This window comes from Pan troglodytes, chromosome 4 (assembly GCF_028858775.2).
Source record: "Pan troglodytes isolate AG18354 chromosome 4, NHGRI_mPanTro3-v2.0_pri, whole genome shotgun sequence".
Classification (NCBI taxonomy): domain Eukaryota; kingdom Metazoa; phylum Chordata; class Mammalia; order Primates; family Hominidae; genus Pan; species Pan troglodytes.
Genome location: NC_072402.2, coordinates 137,597,302 through 137,622,217, shown reverse-complemented (window position 1 = coordinate 137,622,217; position 24,916 = coordinate 137,597,302). Strand labels below are relative to the sequence as shown.

Here is a 24,916-nt window from a genome sequence, read left to right as displayed (position 1 = left end):
GGAGGGCGCGGGAGGGGAAGAGTTAAGGCTCGCTGCTCCCCTCCCCCGGAGGGTGTGACCGCCTATAAGAAAGGCGCCGCGCTCGGGCACTGAGGCTGCAGGCGGCGGGGGCGCAGCGCGGCAGCGGAGAGCTGAGGCCGTCCCACCGCCTGGGACCCCGTGCAGAATGTCGGAGTCCAGGAGGAGGGGCCGCGGCCGCGGCAAGAAGCACCGAGAGGGGAGGAAGCGGGAGAGGGAGCCCGATCCCGGGGAGAAAGGTAGGGCACCTCCGCGCGCCCAGAAACCCGGTTTCCCTGGGAGAAACCTGCCGCCCGCTCACCCGCCCCCAGCGCAGCGCGGGTGAGTCTAGGCTGCGCTAGCGGCCGCCGCGGTGACAGGCACCGAGGGCGCGCGTGCCTGCGTGCGAGCGGGTCGTCGCGGCCGGGAGAGCAAGGGGCTGCGTGCCAGGAGCCCGACAGTGGCTGTGCGCGCCTCTCCCCGGGCGGCCGCGTCCCCACGCAGGGGCGGGCAAGAGGCGCTGCACGCCGGTACCGGCCTGCAGGCGAGCAGCCCTGAACGAGCGGGGATGGAGCCGCGGATACCGACAGAAAGGCGGCGGCTGATCAGACGCTGGGCCCGGCCTGGCCGCCGAGCGCTCCGGGAGCTGTCACTGCCTTCCCTTCCTCGGAGAGATCGGAGCCCTCGGGCTTGCCCCTACCCATGTGCCACACCTCCCTCCGTTCTGCTCGGCCGCTGGAGCGTGGGCAACAGCGCCCGCCAACTCCGGAGACTCGGAGGGGATGCCCTGCCCCGCTCGCGAACCCCAGAGAGAAGGGGAGCCGCTGCTTCTGTGACAGTTCCCTCGGAACTGGACTAGACATTGGGCAGTTGTCTCTCTCTGGTCTTCGGGAGTGACTCCCTTGGGCCCTTGGATTCTGTCCCTGCCTGGAGGAGCAGAGCCATGATTTGCGACCCACTTTCGTGCCCTCCCTGGGCAGTTGCAGAGTCAAAGAGGAGTGCACTGGTCTCGGGCTTCTCAGAGGCGGCCCGGGGCATGCACATCCTCTCCGCAGAACCAGGCTTGCACTGGGGCCCAATTGGGGAAACCCTGGATTCTCGGTTCTTTTCTTCAGGCAAGCGTTTTGTTAATTTTGTGCTAATTTTATGTGTTTTGTACGAGTCACAGGCAAGCCATGTTCAAATGCTTTATCTCCATTTAATCCTCATAACAGTCCTGGGAGCAGGTGGTCCTATCTCCATTTTACAGAGGGAGTAACAGAGGCTTACTGAAGTTAAAGTAACAAAGTACGTTCCAGAGATAAGACTGGGCTTCAAAGTAGCATTCTCAGGACAAAGGTCCTGAGACTTGCTGGGTCTCTATCCCCTCACTGGAGTGCCCACCAGATCAGCAACATAAAAATGCCTTCAAAAGAGCGCTTGACTGGAAGCTGGGAGACTTCGATGGTGCTTGAGAATTTGGCCAAATCCCTTTCCTTTCCTGAATTTCTGTGTAATGATAGGGAAGGGGTAGCAAGGCTCTGAGGTCTCTATTGGGAAGAGCCTAGGCGTCAAACACTATTTTCAGCAGGGTAGAGAGAAGCAGTTAAGGAAACTTAAAGGCCAGAACTGTGTTCTCCTTCTTTTTAAGAGAAAAGCTCTTTGCCCATTTCTGCCAGACAAGTGTGTCCTATAGCTCTTCCCAAGGACAGGTGGTCTGCTATGAGGAGCCTGTGGGTCAGCTCAAGCTGGGCTCCTGCAGTGTGGGATGAGCTCCCAAACTGAGATCTGAAAGAATGCAGGGTGCCTCTTTTTATGATCGAAAATTTATGGATTTGGTTCAGTGAGCCACCTCCATTACCCACCCCACTCCCATTCCCCCTACATACACATCCTACCTTGGGCATTTTGGAAGGGTAGCTAGGTAAGAGCACTCTCTCAATGTCAAGGAGGCAGGAGCTGAGCTGGTAGCAAGCACTTGGTGGGCTTCAGCTGGTGGGAATCACTAGTGCCAGGGAAATGCACATGGAAAGCATGAGCAAGTAATTCACTAAAACCTTTAGCTTAGATGTGGGGTGGGAATCTGGAAAGTGGGAGGGAGAAAGGAGGGGAGAGAGAAGGGGACACTAATTAATGGGCTCCCCCTGGTCCTTGACCACACACTCAGCACCCTCCAACAACTCCTTAGCAAATAGCAGGAAGAGGTACCTCTCTCCACACAAACCCAGGCCAGTGTGGGGAAATGGGCTTTTCCTCTGCCTCAGTGCAGGAGTGCTGGGTGGGGCTGAACTGCAGGTGTGAGCTCTGCTCCATGACTCACTGAGAGTTTGTGGGTCTGAGGCTTGGTATCCCTAACCGGGAACTGGGTCTCCCCCATCCCCCATTTCCCCTTCTCCCCAGCTCATAGTCTTGCCAGCCTTGGCAGCAGTGCTGGGGGTGTTGGGTAATAAGCCCACTCATGGTATAGTGGAATGGCACAGCTGGAAGCCAGGCACCTGGGGTTCATCCCTGTTGGACCTCTGTGTGACCTCAGACACTGTCCTCCCTTTCTGTGGGTCTCTGGATATGCAGTCTACGCTCAGCCCTCACCTTCTATATGAGAAGGGCAGAGCGTAAGCCTGCATACCCAGCATCTCTGAGAACCCCTAGAGGAGAGCCATGAGATTGGAGGAGTGGGGAAAATTGGCCTTAAAGAAAATCAGAATCCCTGTAGTTGCTGTGTTGTTTTAAAGAATGACTTTGGAAGGGGATTCTAAGTTACCAGCCTTTTCTGTGTGCCCCAGTTGGTCAGGGTTTCATTTTAAAAAAGTCTCCTCTGCTGGAGGTCCCTGTGAACTGAGAGTCTGAAGCTGCCCACAGGCAGACATGGAGCAGACTTTGGTCTTCACCAGAGTGTCCTGGAGTGTGAAGGTAGATTAGCATCACTAGCTGAGGGCTCTGGACACATCTCATTTCAATTCCCTGGACACAGATAAATCTTTGCAAAGCCTTTCTTTCCCATCTTTGCTATCTCCTGCCTCTGATAAAGATGCTGCCCTGACTTCTAAAACAAACTCCCTTCTTTAGGCTGTCCAGGACCAGGTCAGAGGTGGGATATGCTCATATGCATGTATCGGAGCCACATCTGGGGGTTGCTTCTGGCAGCCTCCACCTCTGGTCTTGGCCCCTGGCTGACCCTGCTGAGCCAGGCACCTTGAGCTGTCCTCCTGCCACTCTGGAGCTCAGCCTATGCCTCATGCTCTGCTCTGGCTCCCTGGCACCTCGAGGTTCATTACAAACAATAACAACAAGCAGAGTAACTTTGTACTTCCCAACAGTCTTTCATCCTGAGAGCTCAAAGCAATTTACAGACCAGGACTCATCAGTCTTCATCCCAGGTCCCAGGCATTTGGCAGGGGTGAAGAGGGGACCAAGAGCTCTAGTCTTTCCAGATTGGCACAGCGGTACAGCTGGGGTAGGGCAGTGAGTCATCTGGGTTGGGGGAATCGGATGGCCAGTAGGTCTGGGATAGAAGTAAAATTGGACTACTGGCTTTAGGTTGCAAACAGAGGGTATAGGCCCCCTTAAAAGAGTATGAGCTGGGCCATTCCTTCTCCTAGGTGGAGACCTAGGCCCTCTGGCCTGTGTGGGCTCATTGAGTTGCTGGAGGAAGAAGCAGCAGCTTTTTGGAAGCAAAGTTCCTTGGAGTCAGATTTTTGCGGGAATCCCAAAGTGCTGCCTGTTGCTGCCTTCTTCCCCTTGGTGCTGGGAGCTTCAGGGCCAAGTCAGGAAAGCTCTGACATTAGGGCAGTACCAAAATGAAGACACATGGAGGAAAAGGTGCTGGCCCAGCCTGGGCAGGCCCTAGCCCTGGCCTCGGGGTTGGTTTCCCAGTTGCTACCCATGCCTGGTCAGCCCCACTTACTCCACTAGCCCTCGTCTGTTCTCCAGCCCACCAGGCTGGCCTGAGGGACTGTTACTATATGGAAGAGGGGCTTAGGAAAAAACAAAACAAAACAAAAAAACCCTCTGGCAAAGCATTGCCAAAGCATGAGACCTGGGCCCCATTGGAACCATGTTCTCATTGTGTTTTCCCACCATTTCTGAGCCAGTAGCACACCCTTTGTAACTTGGTGGGAAGCAAGTAGCAGCCCATTTTCCCAGTCTTCCTCCAGCCTAGCCATCCTCTCATCAAGACTTCCAGGCTCTGGCCACATGGTAACTACATAAACTGCATAAACTACATGTACGTTCACTCATCTTTGTGTATTCAATTCTGCATGCATTAACTGAGCTTCTGTTATGTGAATAAACAACAGGCCCTGTCTTCAGGAAGCTCAGAGAGACAGATCCTTATACAACTACCTATGATCAGAACCAAGGGTAAGACCAGAGATAAATGTGCAACATCTGGTGAGGAGAGGAATGATTTGTTCTCCTAGGGTGGTGTAGGGAGGACTTCACAGAGGAGATGACATTGGAGCTGAGCCTGGATGGTGAATAGGAACTTACCAGGGAAAGAAAAGGGACTTCTTAGAAGTAGAAACATGTCCATGACCAACTTGCATGGGAGACAGGGAGACAGCTCTCATTTACTAAGGACTCACTACAGGCCAGTACTGATACTATAAAGTATAGGTATTATTTTATCATCCTCACTTTACAGATGAGAAAACTGGGGCAGAGAAAGTCCCACGATTAACCATGAATTAGTGGCAGGATGAGATCTTAAGTTCAAGTCTGCCCCCTGCCCAGCCTCAGTCATGCACAGTCCACCTGGCTCTGGGCTCTTCCATGCCCCTCAACAAAAACCAGGGAGAGGCAGAGGATCTCTGTTGGTCCACTTGGAGCAGGCCCTCCCCATCAGATCAACTGGTCAGATATCTACTTCCTGGGCTCTTAGGTGGAGTTGAGAGGATACAAAGATAAGTGGGTCGAGTCCCTGCCCTCACAAGGAGCTTGCAGTGTGACTGTGGCAGTAAGGTGTGAACAGGAGCCATGAACACTGACAGAGGAGGGTAGCACTGAGGCCTTGAGCCTGCACAAATAGGCAGGAGCTCCTGAGAAGATAGTGGTTTGTTATGGTCAAATGGCCTAGCCAGAAACCAAGCTAGAGGTCTAGAGTCCGGCTAGATCTAGCATCAGAATGGATAGATATCTGGTCCTATGGAGCCCCTTGTGCAAAAGATGAACATTTAAATTATTGGGAACCTGATTTAAGCACAAACTGGGGACTTGTTAGAAGTACAATTTCTTGGGACCTACCCCTGACCTACTGAATCAGTAACTATGGGGATGGGGGCCAGTAATGTACATTTTATCAAGCCCCCCTCCCACCCACCATTTATTATGATGCATGCTCATGTTTAAGAATCACTGATTGAGCTGGGTGGCCCAGCCTCCTGGAGCAGAGCCCTGTAGAGGGCCTGTCAGTTCCATAGGTGTTAACCCAGCTCCTCAGTGTCAGGCATGAGGCTTGGGGTCTGCAGTGCTGGCTGAGATCCTGTCACCTGGCAGGACGAGATAGACACGAACAGACCTAATTCCAATTACAAGGCTGACCCTGGCAAGAGATGGCCCAGAACAGATAGAGGAGACTAACTCTAACCAGAGGAATCTGAGAAGGCTTCGTGGAGGAGGAGATGGGGTTGAGGCAGACTTTGGAGCATGAGAAGGACTTTGGCAAAGGGGCTATGTGCCCAGATTGAAGAAGTCACTTAAGCAGGTGTGGAGGCTTGGAAACAGGATATTTGGGGAAATAAGGCACAATCCAGAAGGTATGCTGCCAAACAGTGGATTTTCTGAGTGCCAGGCTACTGAGTTTGGACTTTTCTGAATCAGCAGGGAATGAAGGGTTCTGAGCAGGAGGGTGACCTAGTCCAAGCTGCACTTTAGGCATCATAGCCACATAGCTCTTTGTGAAAGGATGGGAAAAGGGAGGGCACAGTCAGGAGCTCCTGCAGTAGCCCCAGCTGAACCATCAGAATGTGCATGTGGTAATGGCTGGGTAGAGGAGGTCACAGGCTTTGCCTCGGGATAGCTTGCCAGCTGCAAACACTTTGGGAGGATTCTGGGGGTTTGGACCTGGCAAACGGGCTGTGACTTCTGGTGCAGTCAGGTGAGGTCTGGATCTGAACTCATAGTTCACTCCCTTCACTGTAAAGATGGAGAAACTGAGGCCCAGAGAGGGAAGTCCACACACCAAGGCAAAGGACTTGGCCCTGTAGGGCAAGAATGAGGGCAGCAACCTGCTCCCCTAAACCAGCCACTGCAGCATGGGTCTCACCTCTCATGCCTGCGGTGCAGATGGATTCCTCTCAGTTCCATGAGTACCTCGTGGTTCCTTCCGGCCTTGTTCCTGTGAACCTGCTGTTCACTTTGCCTGGCACATGTTCTCTCTTAGCAAACTCTTGCTTATCCTTCAGGTCCAGCATAGGCTTTGTTTCCTCCACAGGGCCTCCCTGGTCCCCAAGGTGAGGAGCACATTGCTCAGCTAGAATCTCCACCAGGGCGAAGGCCACATCAACTTGACCCTCAGCACTCGAAATGTGCTCAGTGCTCAATCCATTCTTGAACGAACACATGAATAAGGACATTCTTAAGCTATTTCACCCCTGTATGTGGAGACCTAGCTGGCCACTCCTGTTTGAAGAGGGTCAGTCTCATGGAAGGAGGCTGCCCCAGTTGAGCTTCCTGCCCAGGCTGGAGCCCCTTAATGGTTGGGCAATGGTAGGCTGATCAAGAGTCATCTTTCAGTCAGGGCCCCGACTTCATTATCTGCTCTGCCATTCTAGGGCAGATGCCTGTTTGGGCTCGCAGGGAGGGAGAGGGATGAGTTGGGGAGGAGTGTTGGGTGGGAAGGGGCTCTGGGATTACCTGTCAATGGATCCCACCCTCCAGTGAGTGCTCACAGCAGTCTTGATCTGGGCTGCTCTGAGGCACCCATCAGTCACAGTCCAGCCTTACAGCATTAATTCATTTACTTGGCCTGTGATCAGTGAACACCTACCCAGTGACAGACACCAGGAAACACGGCGATTCTGCAGCACATGCCCCCACCAGCTCCTCACAGTCTAGAAAGATAAGAACCTGATTTTCTCCAAGGTGAGAAGCCCCGAGAAGAGCGTGTGAAAGTCTCAGGAAGTCTGTGAGGCAGAGACTGCTTCTAGCTGGGTGGATTAGTGAAGGTGGTGGCATCTGAGATCTTGAGGGATTTAGATTAATAAGAGCTGCCGGTTATTAAGCTATCTCTGTTTCAGGCACTGTGCGAACTTCTTGACATACATTACCCTCATTTAATTCTCTCCACAATCTTAAAAGTGGATGAGATTGTCCCTGTTTCACAGACAAGGAATGAAGGCTCAGAGAGTTTAAGTAACTTGCCTAGTTATACAAGTGCTGGGCAGAGCCAGAATGCACAGTGGCATCCGTCTGACCCCACAGCCTGCATGTCTGACCCTCTCAACTCGGCTTCCTGTGTGAGGGATGGCATTTAGGGGAAGCAGGAGCAGAGGGCATGGAGGCAGGGCAGAATAGGCATGGGCATGTTTGGGGAGCAATCAGTGATTTGGTTTGCCTGGAATATATGATTCCTGAAGGGAAGTGGTAGGGGAATGTAGAGAGGCAAGTTTGGGAAGGAAGCCCATTCACTGACCCAGCAAACATCCCCTGAGGGCCCTGGCTGCCAGGTAAGGAAGGTGGGCGGCCTTTCTCTACAGACATCACAGAGCCAAGGAAGGTTTCTGAATGGCCGTGAGGCACATTGAGGTGGAACTGCCAAGTGTACACTGTTCATGTCATGGTACTGGGGGGTGGGGAGCAGTATGACCTGAGCCAGGGCCTGGCAGATGATGGAGAGTTATGAGGATAAGAGGCATGGTAGAAGCCAAATGGACTCAGCCTTTGGGGAAAGTCAAGAGAGACACAGAGTTGTCACAGATAAAGTGACTGAAAGAGGAAATCCAGGAGAAGGAGCAATCTTGGAAGAGAAGATGGAGAAACTGGTTTTCCGCGTGTTATATTTAACCTAATGACTAAATACCCAGGGAGGAAGGTGTTCATTTTGGGGTGAGTTCTTTCCAGTCCCCTTGCCCTCACTAGCCTGGACCACAAGGACCACATTTCAACCCTCCCAAGCTCCCAGGGTGCCTAAGCTGGGACTTTCATGCTTGCAGTTGAATTTGAAGGAAGGAGACAGGGCCTCTGGCAGCCTGGGCACCCTGCACCCATGGTGAGCACATGAGCCTGTTCCTGCTCTGCATCAGGCCTGCTAAGACCTTTCTCCTGAAACCCAGCATTTTTTCAAAACCTTATACTTTTATTTTATCTTAAAAATCCACATGAACTTAACACTTTTCTCCACCATATGTCTGTTTGTTCTGATACAAAGGTGCTGCTTTTCCTTATTAATAAGCTTGGCAGACCCTCAGAAAGAGGCCCTGAGATCATCCTATAGCTTTGCATGTATCCCAGTTTGAGAAGCCAGTCTTTTCTGCATGTACAGGGTGCCTCCCCCTTTCCCCAACCCCTGCTACATTTCCCCAAGACTCAGAGCTTCAGAAACAACTTTCTCCAGCCAGGCCAAGGAGGCAGGAAGCACAGGCCCACCCCAAAGAGGATGGGGCTCTGGGATCCCCTTCTTGGCCCTTTCTGAATTCCCTGAGCAAGAGACGGCCTAGTCCACCCACAGCTGGCCCTTTCCACAGAAGGTTCTCCTGGGCCAGGGCCCAAGACTTTGGCCCAGAGCCCAGCTTTCCCCAGTAGGGAGATTAAACAGAGTTTGGGTAAATGGTAACAGTTTTCCAGAACTGCCATCTCTGCTTTGTCCCCGACCTCTGCCCTCAGCAGCTGAAGAGATGATAGTGGTCAGAGGCCTTCCATCCCTCCATAGAGAGCTTTCTCTTGCTCTATTCCTCTAAAATAGACAGAGTGTGGTTTATAAATGAGTCAACTGAGGCCCAGAGAGGCTAAACTACTTATCTAAGGGCAGACAGTTGAGAAATTGGGAGACTGGGACAAAGACCTGGATTGCTGTGTCTTCAGCTGCCTCTCTTTCCCCTGTTCCTGCTCTGCTTCCTCTGTGCCTCATCCGTGCCAGCTCTAGGTGTCTACAGCCTGTGCCACAAGCACTGCTAAGAACCCAGGGAGACTGAGGCATCTGTACTGGGTATCTCTATGCCTACCCCAGCAACTGCTGCCCTGCTCTGTGAACCTGTGCCATCTCTCCCAGACATAGGTGACAACCTCCTCATCCCCCATCTCTGCTACTCGTGTGCCTGTATCCCAGCCCTGCGCTGGGTGGAGCACTGTGGCGTGGACCTGCGTGACTCTGGGGATGAGGCATCTCTCCCTGGCCTTGCAGAGCCCTGAGGAGGCCAGTGTTTCTCTCAGGATGCTTGGCTCCTGGCAGAGGGGGCTGTGGGTGGGAATAGTGTTGTCCCTGGTGGTCAGGCCTGGGCCTGTGCATACCTGCCCTCACATTGCAAGTTGGGTGTCAGTGGATGGGTGCTTCTGGATGGGCAGGTGAAGCTTTAAGGCAGGAATCATTTCTGTTGGTCTTCATGCTGCCAAGTTTTGTCTCCTCCTCTTCCCTTCCCCTTCTTCTTTATCTGCCCTCCTGGTGCAGCTTCTGCCTCCCCTCTTTAGTTCTCATCCCAGCTGGCCTGGCCCCTGTTCTCCACCTTGCAGCTGAGGTGCCAGGCACCTGGGCTGCTGAGCTGAAAGCCCATCAGGTCTAGGCTGGTTTTCACTGGTGCAGGGAAGGTGGTCCTCTTTGAGGATCAGCCTCTGTGGGAGCCCTAAACAGGAGGCAGAGACCAACCCGACACCAGGGCCATGTCTTATTTGGCACCAAATCCCTGGTGACTGGTAAGTGCCTCGTACATCATAGGGACTGTTGCATGTGGGTATTTGTTGGATGGATGTAAGAAGAGGGCAAAGCAAGCCCAGGCGTTGAGCTGGGCTTAGGTGACTGAGGAAATGTGGCTCAGGGAAAGCTAAGCAGCCCAGCTGGGCATACACTCCCTTTGGGAGTCTGTCCTGTGAGTGTGAAATTGCTCTTCTGCAGGCCATGGGTAGGATGCCTGGCTGCCTAGGCCGTCTGTGCCTACTTAAACCAGCTGTGTTTTTAGCTTAGTGGGTTTTTTTTTTTTCTTTCTCATTTGAACTTGGAGTCTGTAATTAACCTCCAATAGGTTGCAGTCACTTTGTGGGTGGGACAGGGGTGGGAAGGGGGCTGGCCTGCAGCTGGCCAGCAGCAGGACAGTGGGAAACTTTGATGCCAGGCAGGCTGGCCACATTGTCTCCAGGTGTTGCCCTGCAAAGGGAACTGCTCAGCCTTAGTCATGAGGTGAGGATCATTAACCCTTTTAAGAGCCTGCTGCCCCTGCCCGCTGGGTGCCGGGAGGGAGGCAGAGCCAGGTCCTCTCTGGCTGGGTTGCCCAGCCATGTCCTGAGCGTCTGTCTTGCTCTCAGATCTGGGTAGGCTCCGCACCCACCGCCCACTGCCGAGAGGAATGAGGTTAAGCTGCTGGCAGCAGCGGCACCCCCTGGCCTCGGGGCTGGGATGTGGGAAGGGAGCAGTCCTGGTTGTTGTTGCTGTTGTCGCTATCTTTAATGAGGAGCTTCCTGGGGATGGCCTGTCAAACAGATACAGGCCAGAAGCCCTGGCTTGGCACCAGGAGATAGGAAGCAGAAGCCACTGGATACCCTGTGGCCCAACTCATGGCAACCATGGGGAGGTGTCCTAAAGTTTTATGGAGCCCATCCTGGAGGAGAATCTTTTTGTGGAGGCCTGGGCCATCCTTGAGAGAGCTTCTTGTTCTTATAAAGCTGCCAAGGGAGACCTCCCCACATCCCCACACCTCAACTCCAGTGAACCCTTGTCCCAGGAGGAAGAGAACTGGATGAAGTAGCCTCTGGGCTTCCCCCAAAACCCAAGGAGTATGGGAGCTCAGCAGAGGGTGCTTGGTCTGAGGAGGAAACCTTAGGGGAAGGAAGAGCTGCCCAATACCCAAAAACCTGTGTAGGCCATCAGCTTGCCACCTGCCCCTTTCGTCTCTGGGGAAGGAGCTGCTGCAGGGATCAGGGTGTCAGTAATGGCCATGGGTGCAGAGTGCTGGGAACTTTCTCCCCTTTCTTGTGCACACAGAACTTCCTCTTGCTTTTGCTAGATGCCTCTCATCTGTCCACTCTTCTGTGTGCTGGACCTTTGAGGGTCCCCTTTCTGCATGAGAAAATATGCATGAACCCCCAGGACTGCTGCTCCTCCCTTCAGCCACAAAGCTGAATTTATGGAGAAATTCATTGCAATATTGTTATTATTAGCAGAACGTTGGAGACAACCTAATACGCTTATCTGAACAATGAAATATTATGCAGCTACTGAAATGATTCTAGACTTGGAAAAATGTTTTGAATGTATATTGACTGAGAAAAATGGGATATAAAGCATTTTGGAGAGAAAAGTCTTTTGGGAGACATTTGAAAATGCCTACAGTGGCTTTCTCTCTGTTGGTAATTGAATTGATTTAAATGTGTTTTTCTTTTTCCTTACTTGTGTAATTTTTTCACAACAAAAATTTCTTATGTAACAAAACAACAACAGAAGGGGACAAGCTAAACTCTTTGGGGAGTAGGGGTGGTTACTCCATATACAGCGGATCATTTCTGTCTGGGGCCAAACACAGAACCTGGCTCATAGCAGGCATTCAATAAACAGGGGAAAGGAGAGGTGCTCAATACTCAAGGGCCCAAGTAGTCCATCAGCTTGCTGCCTACCCCTCCATCTGTGGGGAAGGAGCAGCGGTAGGGATCAGAGTGTCGACTGAATGGGGGATAAATGCCTGCCCACTGCATTGCTTCAGTTCTTTCCCTGACAGATCCCATGCATCCCAGGAAGCCTGTTCCTCTGCTTGGTTCAGCTCTGGCCCCAAGACATTCTTGAGACATGGTGTGATGATCTCTATACCCATACACTAGCATTGTAGTGTGGGCCCTGGGCTGTAAAAGAGAAACAGGCAATACCAGACCTAGCTCAGAGAGGGTGTCTAGGTGAGGGGCTGATCTAGCCCAGTCATGTCTGAGGTCCCGTTAGAGCTGTCTCTGGATGCACAAATGTCTGCTATGTGAACAGCCCCTCAGCCTTATCCCACATGACCCCAGGGCCTGGTACTAGATCCAATGGCTAGAGGATGCATAGAGAAAGGATGGTGGCTCAGGATAAGAATGAGCTTAACATGCAGAAAGTAAGATCAGGTCATCCCCCAACTTATAGCCTCTAATGCCTTCCCAGCACACCTACAAAACCAATCCAGGGCCATCTTGGGGAGGCCACCTCAATCTTTGCCACAGAAAACCTGGCAGGGCTCTAGGCCCAGGAGTGTGGATGTGGAGGACATTGTTCCGAGGCCATCTGGTGTACATTCTTCTCTTTCCTGCCACCTGAGCTGCTGCCACTGCCCCCTGACCCCAAGGAACTTTCCTACAAGGTTTGCCCAACCCTGGCTTTCAACTTTCAAATCACTGCAAACTAGGATTGCCTGTGAGCAAAGACCAGGACTTGCAGCTGCTAGAGCAGGAGGCATGGCTTTTAGCATCACAGATGATTCCGAGGAACCGTTAAGAGCTATAAAAGAAAACTCTGTAAAGAACGTGGCATGATTCAAATGTATGGTTATTTTTATTTTGTCATCCTTTAAACCAGGGCTGTCCAATAGAAATATAATGCAATCCACATATGTAATTAAAAAATTTCTAGTAGGCACATAAATAGTTTTTTTTAATGTACAAAATAAATCCAGACTTCTCATCCTGGCTTGCACAGCCCCATGTCAACCTGGGCCCTGCCTACCTCTCCAAGCTCCCCTCAGACCCTGCCCATCTTCTACTATCTTCCAGCCATATAGGCCTCTTTTGGCCCCATGAACTCATCAAGCTCATTCCCACCTTAGGGTCTTTATCCAGCTGCTTTTTTTTTTTAACTGTCTCATATTTCCTGTTGATGTTTTGTTTATTGTCCCCCTCACTAAAATTCAGGCTCCCTAACAGTAGGATGCTTATTTCTTGGTATGGTTGAATGAATGAATGAATTCATTTGGAATGAACTGAATAAATGAATAAGGAACAGGTGAACTAGATAGGGTTGTTCTGAAGTGAGTGGACTATCCAGAAATGGCTACTGAGTCACACAAGGTTCTCACTAGATGGAGTGGGCTCCCTGTGATCTGAAATGCGGTCCTGTGTTTTCCATTGGTGGCCAGCGATTACTTTGGAGCTCTCAGTTCCTCAGGCCCTCTGAATTAGGGCCATGCCTACTGTTTCTGGGAGCAGTCTCTATGTAACACATCCCCCTAGCCCATCACCATCACCACTAAGCAGTGGCCACAGGCTCAGTGCATAATATAGCACTGGAACTCATGTCAGGAACCAAGGTGGTAGAGTAACCCCTGCTTCCTCCCACCAGCTGCCACTGCCATCCCCCACCATCTTGTTGGGAGGGAAGTGGCTCATGATGGTGGAGACAGGCAGTTCCCTTGTCTCTGAGTTGCAAGAAAAGTCAACACACTCCAAGTGGGGTAAGGGGAAACTTTAGCACCTGATAAGAGCTCTCGGTGTTGTGTCCCCAGTTCATAAGAAAGGAGAAGGGACTAGTTGGAGGTCATCACTTGACCAAGAGGTTAGATCATCACCAGGTGTCAACCCAATCTTAGCACAAAGCCACCTGTGCATATGTGTTCAGTTTGTAACCAGTCATTGAGCTATATACACTTATAATATGTGCACTTTCCTGAATGTATGTTACATTTCCAAAAATAAAGGAACACACCTGAAGAGCCCTTTAGAACCCACAACCCGAACCCACACTCACAGCTTCTGCTTCAGAATGCCTAGGATATGTCCCAGGTACCTGACTTGTAAAGCTTCCCATGTGATTCCGATTAGCATCCAGGGTTAAGACCTAACATAAGCAATGACTGGGGACTCGAGAGCAGATGCAGGAGGGAGGGAGGTGGGTAAGGGAAGGAAGATAAGGCAGGATTTCAGTCACACTTAGAATAATGAAGTTCCAAAAAGTCCAACAGATTGTTAGATTGATGCACATAGAATCTCTGGGTGCCAAAAAAAAAAAAAAAAGAAAGAAAGAAAGAAAGAAAAGAAAAGAAAAGAAAAAGACGAAGAGGAAGAACCAGCAATATAAAAAAAGCAGGTAACTGAGGGGAAAAAACTTTGTAGCAAAAGGTTAATAGCCTTAATATTTATAAAAAGCTCTTACAAATCACTAGGATGAGCACTCAATAGGAAAACAGACTGCATGCATGAACAGGCAATTCAAAAAGAAGAAATACAATGGGCCAATACACTTATGAAAAATGTTCAGCCTCATCAGTAATCAAATAAATGCAAATTAAAACGACAAAGAGACGTTATCTTTTGCCTAGCTAATTAGCAAAGATTAAAGACATGATAATACCTCGTGTTGGTGAGTGTGTGGAAAAAACAGGCACTGTCATTCACTGGGGGGAGCGCAAATTGGTGCAACCTTTCCAAAGGGCAATTTGGCAATGTACAAAGCTGAGAAAGATTGCGTACCTTCTGACGCAGCAATTCCACTTTTAGGAAGATCGCCTTAGGAAATAATTGTGAATAATAATAATAATAGCTAACCTTTGTTAAATGCTCTCTATGTGCCAGGCTCTACATGCATTGTCTCATATAATCCTCACAGCCATCATCCCAAGAGGTAAGAGCTATTATTTATCTCCTGTATTTTACAGCTGTGGAAGTTGAGGCGCAAACGAATGAAGTTAATTCTTGGACACAAATCTAACAAGTAGCAAAGTCTGGGTTGAAAGCCAGACAGCCTGAGTCTAGAGCCATCCTCCCCCATACAGCAGTATACATGGGGTGTGTGCAAAGATAAAGCTGCAAGGATGTTCTTTTGGGGTTGTTTGTAATGGGAAGGGGGAGGGGGCATGCTAAATGTTCCACACAGGAATCAGTTACATAAGTTATGATACACCCATACAGGAACATTATGCAACCATGAAAAATGATGCTGTAAGAAAAACTGAGTGTGTGAATACTCGGGGGTGCGGGATTTGTATATGCATAAAATATTTCTGAAAGGAGGTCAAAGGAACCGATAAGATTGATTATCTCCTAGAAAGACAACTGTGTGGTTGTGGCCAGAAGTTAGAGAGAGACTTGTTTTTTAATCCATATACCTCTTTTCACTTCTTGAATTTTGAATCATGTTAATATCTGTCAAAATATATGTTTATATATATATATTCAATGGAATCATTGTTGAAATATATATATATACACAAATAAATACACATATAAGTCATAGAATTTGTTCCACATAACTTTCATTTCCTTGAAATGCTACCAAGAGTTCCAAGAAAAAAGGTTTCAAGGCCCCCACTTAGAGAACGATGCTGAAGTTGATAGATACTTCTTTAACTATGCTTAACCCACATGCTCTCCAAACCCATTTTCCCATGGAACCCTCTTCTCAAGTAGTATCTGTTTTCATCTCTCCAGATACTCCTGCTTATAGAATTCACTTTGGGAAATGCTATTATTAATATTTAACACCCAGGCGAAAGAGTTACACTGTTTCATTAAATGAAAGAATACATAGAGCCTGGCACATAGAGAGCATTTAACAAAGGTTAGCTATTATTGTTATTATTATCCACAAATGGCATTGATTCCATTTTGTTTAAAAATGGGGGGAGGTGTTATTTATGAGTATGGAGACAAAGGATGGTTTTGTTTTCTTCTTTTTTCACTCCTCTGTATTTTTTAATTTTCTAAAATGAACAAAATTATTTTACGAGAATCATTGCGTAAGCCTACGTCATACATTTTTAAAGTCTTCCTTTCTGTGCTTCCTCTGTGCCCTGTGCCCCTCTCATCTACTCCCTGCGTATATGCAGCAGCTCAGGGTGAAGTTCAATGAGGGGACCCCTGTTCTAGCCAGGCCCTCTTGCCTGCCTTTCTCCAGAGCCAGCTCTGGCCCATTGTCAGCGCTCTGAGTTGCTAGGGAAAGGACCAATGGCCGAGACAGGGCCAATCAGTTCCCAGACAACTCCCTGGCTCCAACAGACCCTCCCTTCTGCTACTGGAAGGCTTTTAACCATCTCACAGAGAGAAATAAGACCACAAAATCAGACACCATCCTGCTACCAGCCTAACACGTGGCAAATCATGATACCTGAGCTTTGGTCCCGGCTCTGTGGCTGCCTGGCTATGTGGCTTCAGGCAAGTTTCTTCACCTCTCTGAGTCTCATCTGCACCATCAGTGTCAGTATGACACTGCCTCACAAAGGTCAGGGACCAAACGAGAGCCTGCATGAAGGCTTTGTGTATCCTGTAAGGGACTATCCCACTGGAAATTGTTATACACCTCAGCACGAGCACTGGCTTAGCTTCATCTTCCTGAGAAGAGAGTACTTTCTCTTTCAGGGTGTGTGTGTGTGTGTGTGTGTGTGTGTGTGTGTGTGTGTTTTGTTTTGTTTTGTATTTTGGTGGTGGGGAGAGGAGCAAGGAAGTGAAGCATGGGAGACTGGGGCATGCGGAAATAGAATGGCGTTTAAGAAAAATGGGGACAGCCTCTCAGCTTGGCATTTGCAGCTTTGCATCCGTGATTGGGCCTGAGCCCACCAGTACAGCCCCATGGCTTGTTACCCATGATTTTAGATCCTGAGCACTGATGTCAAGGAGATCTGTGTTTGAATCCCAGTTCCATCATCTGCCCTTAGGGAAGTGACTTCACCATTCCGAGCCTCCGTTTCCCCATCTGTAAGTGGGTTTAACCATTTCTGTGAGCTCATGGGGTTATTGTGAAGGTTTCATAAGCTAATGTAAAGCTTCATACCATTCAAGGCATGAAGGAAACTCTCCATAAGTTATAACTACATTGATGTCATCACAGACTCATTGTAAATGCTTATTGAATTGAACTAGGAAATGACACTAGGAGGGGTGGCTCTCAGGATCACCCTTCCCATCCCCAGTTCCAGCCCAAAGACAGTGGCCCTTACTCTCCACTACTCATGCTTGGCACTGCCCCTACCACCACCGTGCTCACCTACCTGCCTTGTAACCCACAGCCACCCGGCCCAAGTTGAAGAAGATGAAGAGCCAGACAGGACAGGTGGGTGAGAAGCAATCGCTGAAGTGTGAGGCAGCAGCCGGTAATCCCCAGCCTTCCTACCGTTGGTTCAAGGATGGCAAGGAGCTCAACCGCAGCCGAGACATTCGCATCAAATATGGCAACGGCAGGTAAGCAATATCCAGCCTGTCCTCCATCCAAGCAGCTGCCCTCCCTCCTCTCGAGAAGGAGTGGCCTGAACTGGGCAGAGGCCAGGGCTGTGCCCCCAGACTCACCCATGGAACCAGTCCCAGCCCCTCTCCATACTCCCCTTCCTTGCCACTCCCAGCCTTCTTCCTGCAGCTCGGGGACCCTCTGGTCATGGTGGCCCAGGGTCTTGCAGACCACAGACAAGAATTAAGCCTTTAACTTCTCTGGATAGTTGAAGGCAATTTGACTGTCACAGTCAGCTTGATCAGTGGAAGACCCTGCTCATCTCTAAAACTTCTTGAAAAACCTGCTGTAGTGTCTGAAAGCCCCAACATTTGGCAATCTTTGGTGAAAGACCCTGACTCCAGAATGCCTCTGGGAGGTCACACATGATGGGCTGGTTTCTCAGCTTAGCAAGCTGTCAGTTGTCAGAAAGCTAGGTAAGGGAAAAGGGAGCAACACTTTGATTGGTGTTGGAGAACTCTGTTCCTCAGACGGTTTCCCCCTAAAAGTTGAGAATTGTCTTTAATCCTGAATCAGTGCTCCAGGGAAGTGAATCAGAGAAGTTCCCTGAGTCTCTAGGCTATGGGAGATGGCCTGTCTTCCATCTTGGCTGGGTCAGGCAGGGGGCTTCTGGCACCAGAGAAGCCGCTAGTCCAAGGCAGCCCACCACCTCTCTGCTGCCTCTCAAGGAGAAGCAAGGGGGAAAACCCCTGCCTGCCAGCTAAACAGGCATTCTACCTGATGTCTGCTCTGTTGGCTCCGGGGACCTAGTGGCCTTCCCTCTCTGACTGAGGAGCTCCCAAACCTTTTCTACCCTCCCTCCCAGAATAGCTTACAACCACTCCTTTCCTGGCTGTCATTTTCCTCCTCACCACCCCACCACACACACAAAATGCAAATTAGGATGGTTTTAGAGCACACCAGCCTGCCCACAACAAAAAGTGGTAGAAGGCCAGGGCTGGGCAGGCTGCTTGGGTTTGCCATGTGGGGCTGGATGTCCATGCCCTGCCTCTGGCCCTCAGACTCTGGAACCTGTAAAAGAGGTTAAAGGAGTCAGGGGACTGGGAGTTACTTCCAGTTCTCTGATTCTCCTTCCAAGAATGGGGAGCAGAAGTAAAACTGATCACTCAAGAAAATGATCCTGGCAGAAAACAGAATGTAATTAAGGAAGAGTTTGGCTTAGATCAAAGGTTTGTGGCTGAAAGAATGCCGCTTCCTAAGGAACTTGCCATGGCCAGTGGCGAGTGGGGGGTTCTATATGTCCCTTGTCTACAGCACTGGCAAGAAGCTCTGGCTGCCCACCCAGCCCACCTTCCGAGACCACCCCACCCCTTCTCACTGCCCTACCAAGGCTGCTTCCAAGCTGGAGAGAATGGGCAGGCTTCTTGGAGCTGGGGCAGTTGGGTTCCGTCTCCCTCCTATCCTTTCTTTCTAGAAGATGGTTTCTCCCCTACTTCACTGCAGTGACGAAAGTCAGGAGAGCCCCCCTTTCCCTCCTCATGGCTCCCAAACATGTCTACAACCTGCCTATCATCATCCCACCCTACCTGGTGCCACACACTCATACTCACCCTCCCTCCCGCACATTCCCCCCCACCACACACACACACACCCACAGAGCCCTGGTACCACCAACTCACTCCTTTCTCTGGTAACTTCAGCTTTCTCTCCCTACCAACAAACCCACGCCCATGACTTTTTTTCTCAAATGCTGTCCCTCCACGCTGCTGCTCCCCTGGCCCTCCAGCGGTTGCCCCATCTCACTTCCGCCCTCCACCACCATATGAAGTCACTGAGGGAGCTAGCCTCATGCCCACTGACTGCGCACTCTCGTCCTCCACTCACTCTTTGACCTGCTGGAATCTGCCCTTCAGTTACATCCCAACCTCTCGATGGCTGTGGTCCTGGAGAAACCCCAGTTATCTTTGCACTTCCTGGCTCAGGCCTCCAGGCCTCTCAGCGGCCTCGGCCTGGGAATACCTGCTCCCCGGGGCCCTGTGGTGCTCCTCCTAGTCTTGCTGTGAGTCTGGACACTGTCTCTTAGTTGCCATCAATGCTGGAACTTTCCTGAGCTTTGGGCCTCACTATTTTCTTTCCTCCCTTTCCGCCTGTGGGTGATTTCACCTTCTCCTGTTGCTTTAAGAATCTGAGACCCCAAGTCTCCATATCCAGACACAATGGCTTTTTTACCTGAGCTCCAGACCCATGCTGCCAGAGAGACACTAGATACCACACCTGAGATGCCTCACAGACATTTCTGATTCTGAAGGCCCAATCTGGCCTCTCCCCTGCCTGCTGTAGTCCTTTCTCTCCCTCATGTGTTCCCCTCTCAACTGTGGCTCAACCAGACTCTCTGCTGCTCAACCCCTGACCCTTTGTCGTCTGCCCAGGGGGTCGTGCCTCTTTCCCTCCTCCTGCACATTTCTTATCTGGCCTCCCTGCCTCGAGCCTTCCTCCTCTGTCCCACTCTTGGCCACTCCCCACCTTTTCTGGACCACAGGCCCCTCTGAGAATTCATTTCTGAATCTAAAATATCTGTATTGAGTATCAACTATGTGCCAGGCACTCTGCTAGAGGCTCAAGATATGTCAGTGAACAAAACAAAACTTACCTTCATGAGTCTCTAGTCTAGCTTCTACTATAGAATCTGGTAGACACCTTGTCCTTTTCTTCAGGAAAAAAAAATGTGGCTTATGTACCCAGTTTGTTTGTAATTCTAGAGGTCCACAGAGTCACTGACCCCCATGAGTGTCTGACGGGAAATGATCTTTCTAACAGGAACATCTATTCAGTCATCCATTCAAGACAGAGCTTGAGAGCCTACTGCATGCCAGGTACAGCCTTGGGGCTCTTCCGACTCCTCTTCCTGGCCTACAAGTCACTGCCATGCAGTTTCCTCACACTGCCACACTCTCAGCCGCTGGTCTTTCCTTTCATGGCTCTGGACTTGGGCCCAGGCTGTTCCCTATGCTGGCAGCCCTCCTCCCCTCACTTGTCCCTGGCAAGGCTCTCCAAGGCCCAGCTTAACTGTCTTCTCTCTGGGACACCTTCCTAAGCCCTCTAGGCAGCTCTCATTGTCTCCTCCCATGGTGCCTTAGACATGGCTTCATTGCTTTGTAGAGGGATCTGTCTCTCCTTCCAGCATGAGAGAGCCTCAAAGCCTGGATCCCTGTACCCAGATACCCCCTTCTCCGCTATAGAACCTGACAGAGAGCTCTACACTGAGGGCTGAACTGATGAGAATCTTGCAGGACTAGCCCTCCTCTCCTGGGTGTAGAGTCCCACTGAGACTGGGCAGGAGACCTTTTGGATGGTTCTAGCCTTCTGAACCAGTTACTGTCCTGGTTAAGCCTCAGTTTCATCTAAACAATCCAGAAACAGGGACTGGTCTTCTCCTCCTGGGTATTATGGACCCCTAAGAGTCTAAAGTGTGCCCCCTGCTCCCTACCTTTCAGGGCCCTGCCCCATTTGCTGCATCTGGAAACTTCCCTGTTCTCCCTGTTCTGCCCCTGGGCTCTCAGCAGTGAGTTGTCAGTGGTGGAGGAGTGGGCCATCATAGAGAACTTCTGGCTCCCTGCGACCAAGGCGCCCTCGGAGTGACTTAGAGAGAACGGCCACCTGCACACCTACCCATCCTACACTACACATCTCACCTAGTAGAGGGGCCAGGGGCAGTGGCAGGAGTCTGCTTTCTGGCAAAATGTTCTCTGTCCTGTCTGCCCACACAACAGCTGGCTCCCCTACCTCCTAGCACTCTCCCTGCCCGGGCCGCACTCTGTCTGGGCATCTCTGTTGACCTGTAGAGACCCCTCCTCAGAGGGTGCTGTCTGTCTTTGTGCCCACTGCACTGAAACATCTCACCCAAGCCTTCCTGTGCCAGGAGCAAACTGCCCCCCCAAACCCTGGGCACGGGGCCTTCCCTGCAGAATCGCATGTTCCCTTGTTTATGAGGGGCAGGCTGGAACAGGCCCCTTGAGCAGGCAGGGGGCGGGGGGGTAGGCGCTGAGGAAAATGTGGAGGACACAGCTGCCCAGATCCTGTCCCTGCCAGCAGAGAACCAGCTGGGGAGGTAGGGGGGAGGGGGGAGGGCGTGGTCACCATCTCAGGGCAAACCTGGGTCAGCATGTGATGGGACACCAGGAGCAGAGTACAGCACCTGGCCTGCCAGGGAGACAGGAGAGTCCTGGCTCCTCAGGCTTCCACCTGGAGCTGGGAGTGAGGAGGGAGAAGGTGGTGACTCCAGTTCCTGCGGGGGCTGAGAAACCCTCAGAGCCCTGCCCCTTAGCCAGGACCCAGAGCCCCGTGTGCATCTCTGGGGCCGGCTTCTATGAAATCATCAGACAGCTGCTAACCTAGGACATCTGCAGCAAGCCTCAGGGTCATTATCTCTGTCCCCCGCCTCTTTCTTGTTCCTCAGAAGGAAGGGGCACTCCTAGAGACCTGTGCCTGCCTTCTCCAGGTCTCACATGCCTGCATGTGGGGAATCCTTCCTTAACATTCTGCCACATCCTGCTACATATGATGCTGTATAAGGGAAGCGCCTCTGAATTCCAGGGGGGTGACAAGGAGAATCTGGCTCTGAGTCCCCTGTGCATCAACACCCCCACCCCCGGACCCTCAGGCAATCTCCCTTCCCTGCTAATCTGGTGTGTGCACAGGGAAGTGAGAGAAGCCATACCCTGGGGAAGCTGGAGTTTGTGGCATCTAATTTGGCTGGAGCAGGGAAAGAGATGCTGTCTTAGTCAGAGGGGCCTCCAGGGCTCTCTTTAATGAAGGGAACAAACTATAATTGACAGAAGAGGGTTGTGGGCCGGCACCAGGCCAAGGAGACAGAGACCAGCTTGAGCCAGGAAGAATATGGTATAGTTAAGCAGCTGTCACCACAGCATCAGCAAGGACATTACCATAGCAATAGGGTCTATAGACAAGACCATCTTGTAGTGCCCTTGTTTGGAGGACCTTGGGGTAAGGATGCCAGGATGCCTGGGAAAAGGCTCCCCATCAGAGGTGGAGACAGCCCAGGTAGGGATTGTGGGCCAGTTTGCGTCTCCTTGACCCTGGCCCAGCCTATCTGCTTGCCTCTCCTCAGCCTCCTTACCCCATCAGCTCCATAGCTCAGTTTTACATCCCCTAGGCTCAGGGCAATGATGGCTCTACTGCCCTCCCTCGTATTCCCCCATCTCTCCAGCCCACTACACATAGGCTGGAAATCTGGCTTTTTAATTCAGCACTAAAAAGAGGAGGTGATCATACTATGTGCAGAAATTACCATGTTACTTCTTGCTTCCTCCTGGGGGCCAGACTGGGATCCCAGGCTTTATCCAGAGCTCGTGCTGGCCCTTGGAGGCAGAGGAAGGGGTGAGGGCTGTGAACAGGCCCTTGCAGAGCCTAAGCACCCTGGGGTAGGTGCAGGGAAACTCTGAGAAGGAAGGAGAGGTTTGGCTGGGGCTTCAGAAAGAAGAGGGGGACCAAGGCCAGGTGCCCTAGAGTCACAGTACTGGGGGGATCCGCCCAGTCCTGGCCACACAGTTCTCAGCATGCAGGGACTAGGTGCAAAGCTTCAGGGCTAGCCCCAGCTTTTCTCAGAGATAGCCCATGTCCTCATGAACTGCAGCTCCTGGCATACCTCTGCCTTTGCCTTGCCGAGTGCCCTTGGGCAAGTCAGGAAGTCCCTCTAGGACTCAGTTTTCCCTTCTGTAAGCAGAGAACACCCAGGTTGGCCCTGAGGATCAAGTCCAGGATCTTTTTGTTCCCCAAGGTGTACAAGCTCCTGGCACACAGGAAGTGCTCAGTAAACATTTGTTGAATGAATGAATGAAACAAAAACCCCTTGGAGAAGCCACAGAGTGCCCCTTAGTGGCAGCGCTGATTTTGAGAACAAGGGAGAGCCCCAGGTTTGGACTAGGAGTCTGGGCACCATCACCATGGGAATCCGTCAGGACAGCTGCCCTCCCGGGTATCTGGGAACAGGTCTTGCATACCCAGAATGACAGGTTGCCACTTCCCAGGAGAGGCAGAGGCAGCTGGGAATGAGGGAGGTGGCCATGTGACTTCCTACAGGGCCTGGCTTTACTCCCCCAGAAGAATGTTACAATGGTCCAGCCCTAGAAGAGCGGATGTGAGGGATCATAGATTTAGGACATGTGAGCAGCCACTAGTCCTGCCCTGTGTTGTCCTAAGGGCCCAAGGCTCCCTGCAGCTGCAGGGACTCCGTGCCCCACCTGGACTCCAGAAATTGCTGGGCGGAGGGAATCTCCTTCCCATCTAAGCTGCAGGGCCACTGTGGCTCTGTGGAGAGAGGCAACCGCTGGGTGACTGCTGGGGAGCCACAGCCGGCCCTGGCTCACGCCTCTCCCCGCTTTTATCCCCTCCCTAACCAGAAAGAACTCACGACTACAGTTCAACAAGGTGAAGGTGGAGGACGCTGGGGAGTATGTCTGCGAGGCCGAGAACATCCTGGGGAAGGACACCGTCCGGGGCCGGCTTTACGTCAACAGCGGTAGGTGGGCCCGGACAGAGGGAAGGGTCCTAGAGGGGTTTGGCAGGGCGGGCCAGTGGCCCCCCAGCCTTGGGGCCTGCATGTGATCCATCTCGCACTCAACTCCCCTCCCTCCTGCTGCTGCCATATCAAGCCCTAGATCTCAGCCGATTCAGAGAAATGCAGTCGAAGCATAAATGTTTAGCTTTGTTATCTGGGCCTGGAAGAGCTGCCAGCTCTCATTTTAAATACCCTGAAAACTAAATATTTTGAAATCAAGAGGTGGGGGTGGGGGAAGGATATTTTTAGAAGGCAATTATAGGAGGCTGGGCTGCCAGGAGTGGGGCTGCAGGGAGAGGCAGGCCTGGGGCATGTGCAAGCTGACTGCCTATTGCCTGTTGCTTTGCTGGGCACCTGAGCACAGGCAGCCATCTCCACTGGGCCACGGGTGGGCAGCTTGGATGCCTGGGGCCCCTGGTGGCAGCCTCTGTTCAGGGAGGGCAAACTCCTCCCTGACAGGCCATCCTCACTCCTTGAAGTCTTGCAAGGTCAGGACCTCACGGCACCTCTTACCTTCTCGTCTCTACAGTGGCAGACCCAGCCTCAGGGTAGAGGCTGCCTTCCTGCTGCACTGCCCTCTCAGGCCCTGGTTCTTTCCCTTGACTGGGAGATTGCCTCTCTGCCAAAACTACCTGTCCTCAGGCAGTGCCCTCTCCACTCTAGCTTGAGTACCTTAAATCCCACAGATCACTCTCCTCCCCCCAACACACACAGACTGAGTGTGCATGTGGCTACCTATTTATTGGGGTTCACTTCCAGTCCTGCTCATCACAGAATATAATCCTGTATCTGTCATTACCTGCCTCTATTTCCACCAGACAGCCTCCCAATATGCCCTAAACCTAGCATGGTCTAAAAGACTACTTGGAACACTCTCTGCCCTATGACCCTCAGACAAAAACCTAGTTCAGACCCTGTCTTCCTGTCCTGGTGAGGGACACCCCATCCTCCCAGCCCCTTGTGCTCCTTGGTCTCCCTTGCCACTGTGTCTAATAAGTCTGAGTCTCCATGTCCTTGCCAGTCTTCTTTCTGGATCTTTCTCACACCTGCCTCTTCTGCTCTAACTATACCTCAAGGGTAACCCTGGCTTGGGTTTCATCCCTAGTCAC

The 24,916-nt window shown here is 51.5% G+C and overlaps 1 protein-coding gene across 5 annotated transcripts in view; it reads left to right on the top strand.

The window, feature by feature from the left end:
* Positions 1-24,916, top strand: part of NRG2 (neuregulin 2) — a 199,765-nt gene that overhangs the window by 139,390 nt on the left and 35,459 nt on the right. For 4 of the 5 annotated variants that reach the window (XM_003310853.6, XM_003310854.6, XM_063810737.1 and 1 more), the window contains exons 2-3: positions 17,076-17,247; positions 23,650-23,768. In XM_003310853.6, coding sequence (XP_003310901.2) covers positions 17,076-17,247; positions 23,650-23,768 — 291 coding nt within the window. Of the gene's footprint in view, positions 1-39; positions 258-17,075; positions 17,248-23,649; positions 23,769-24,916 lie in introns of those variants that run through there. The other variant, XM_054685233.2, reaches the window with a different exon arrangement.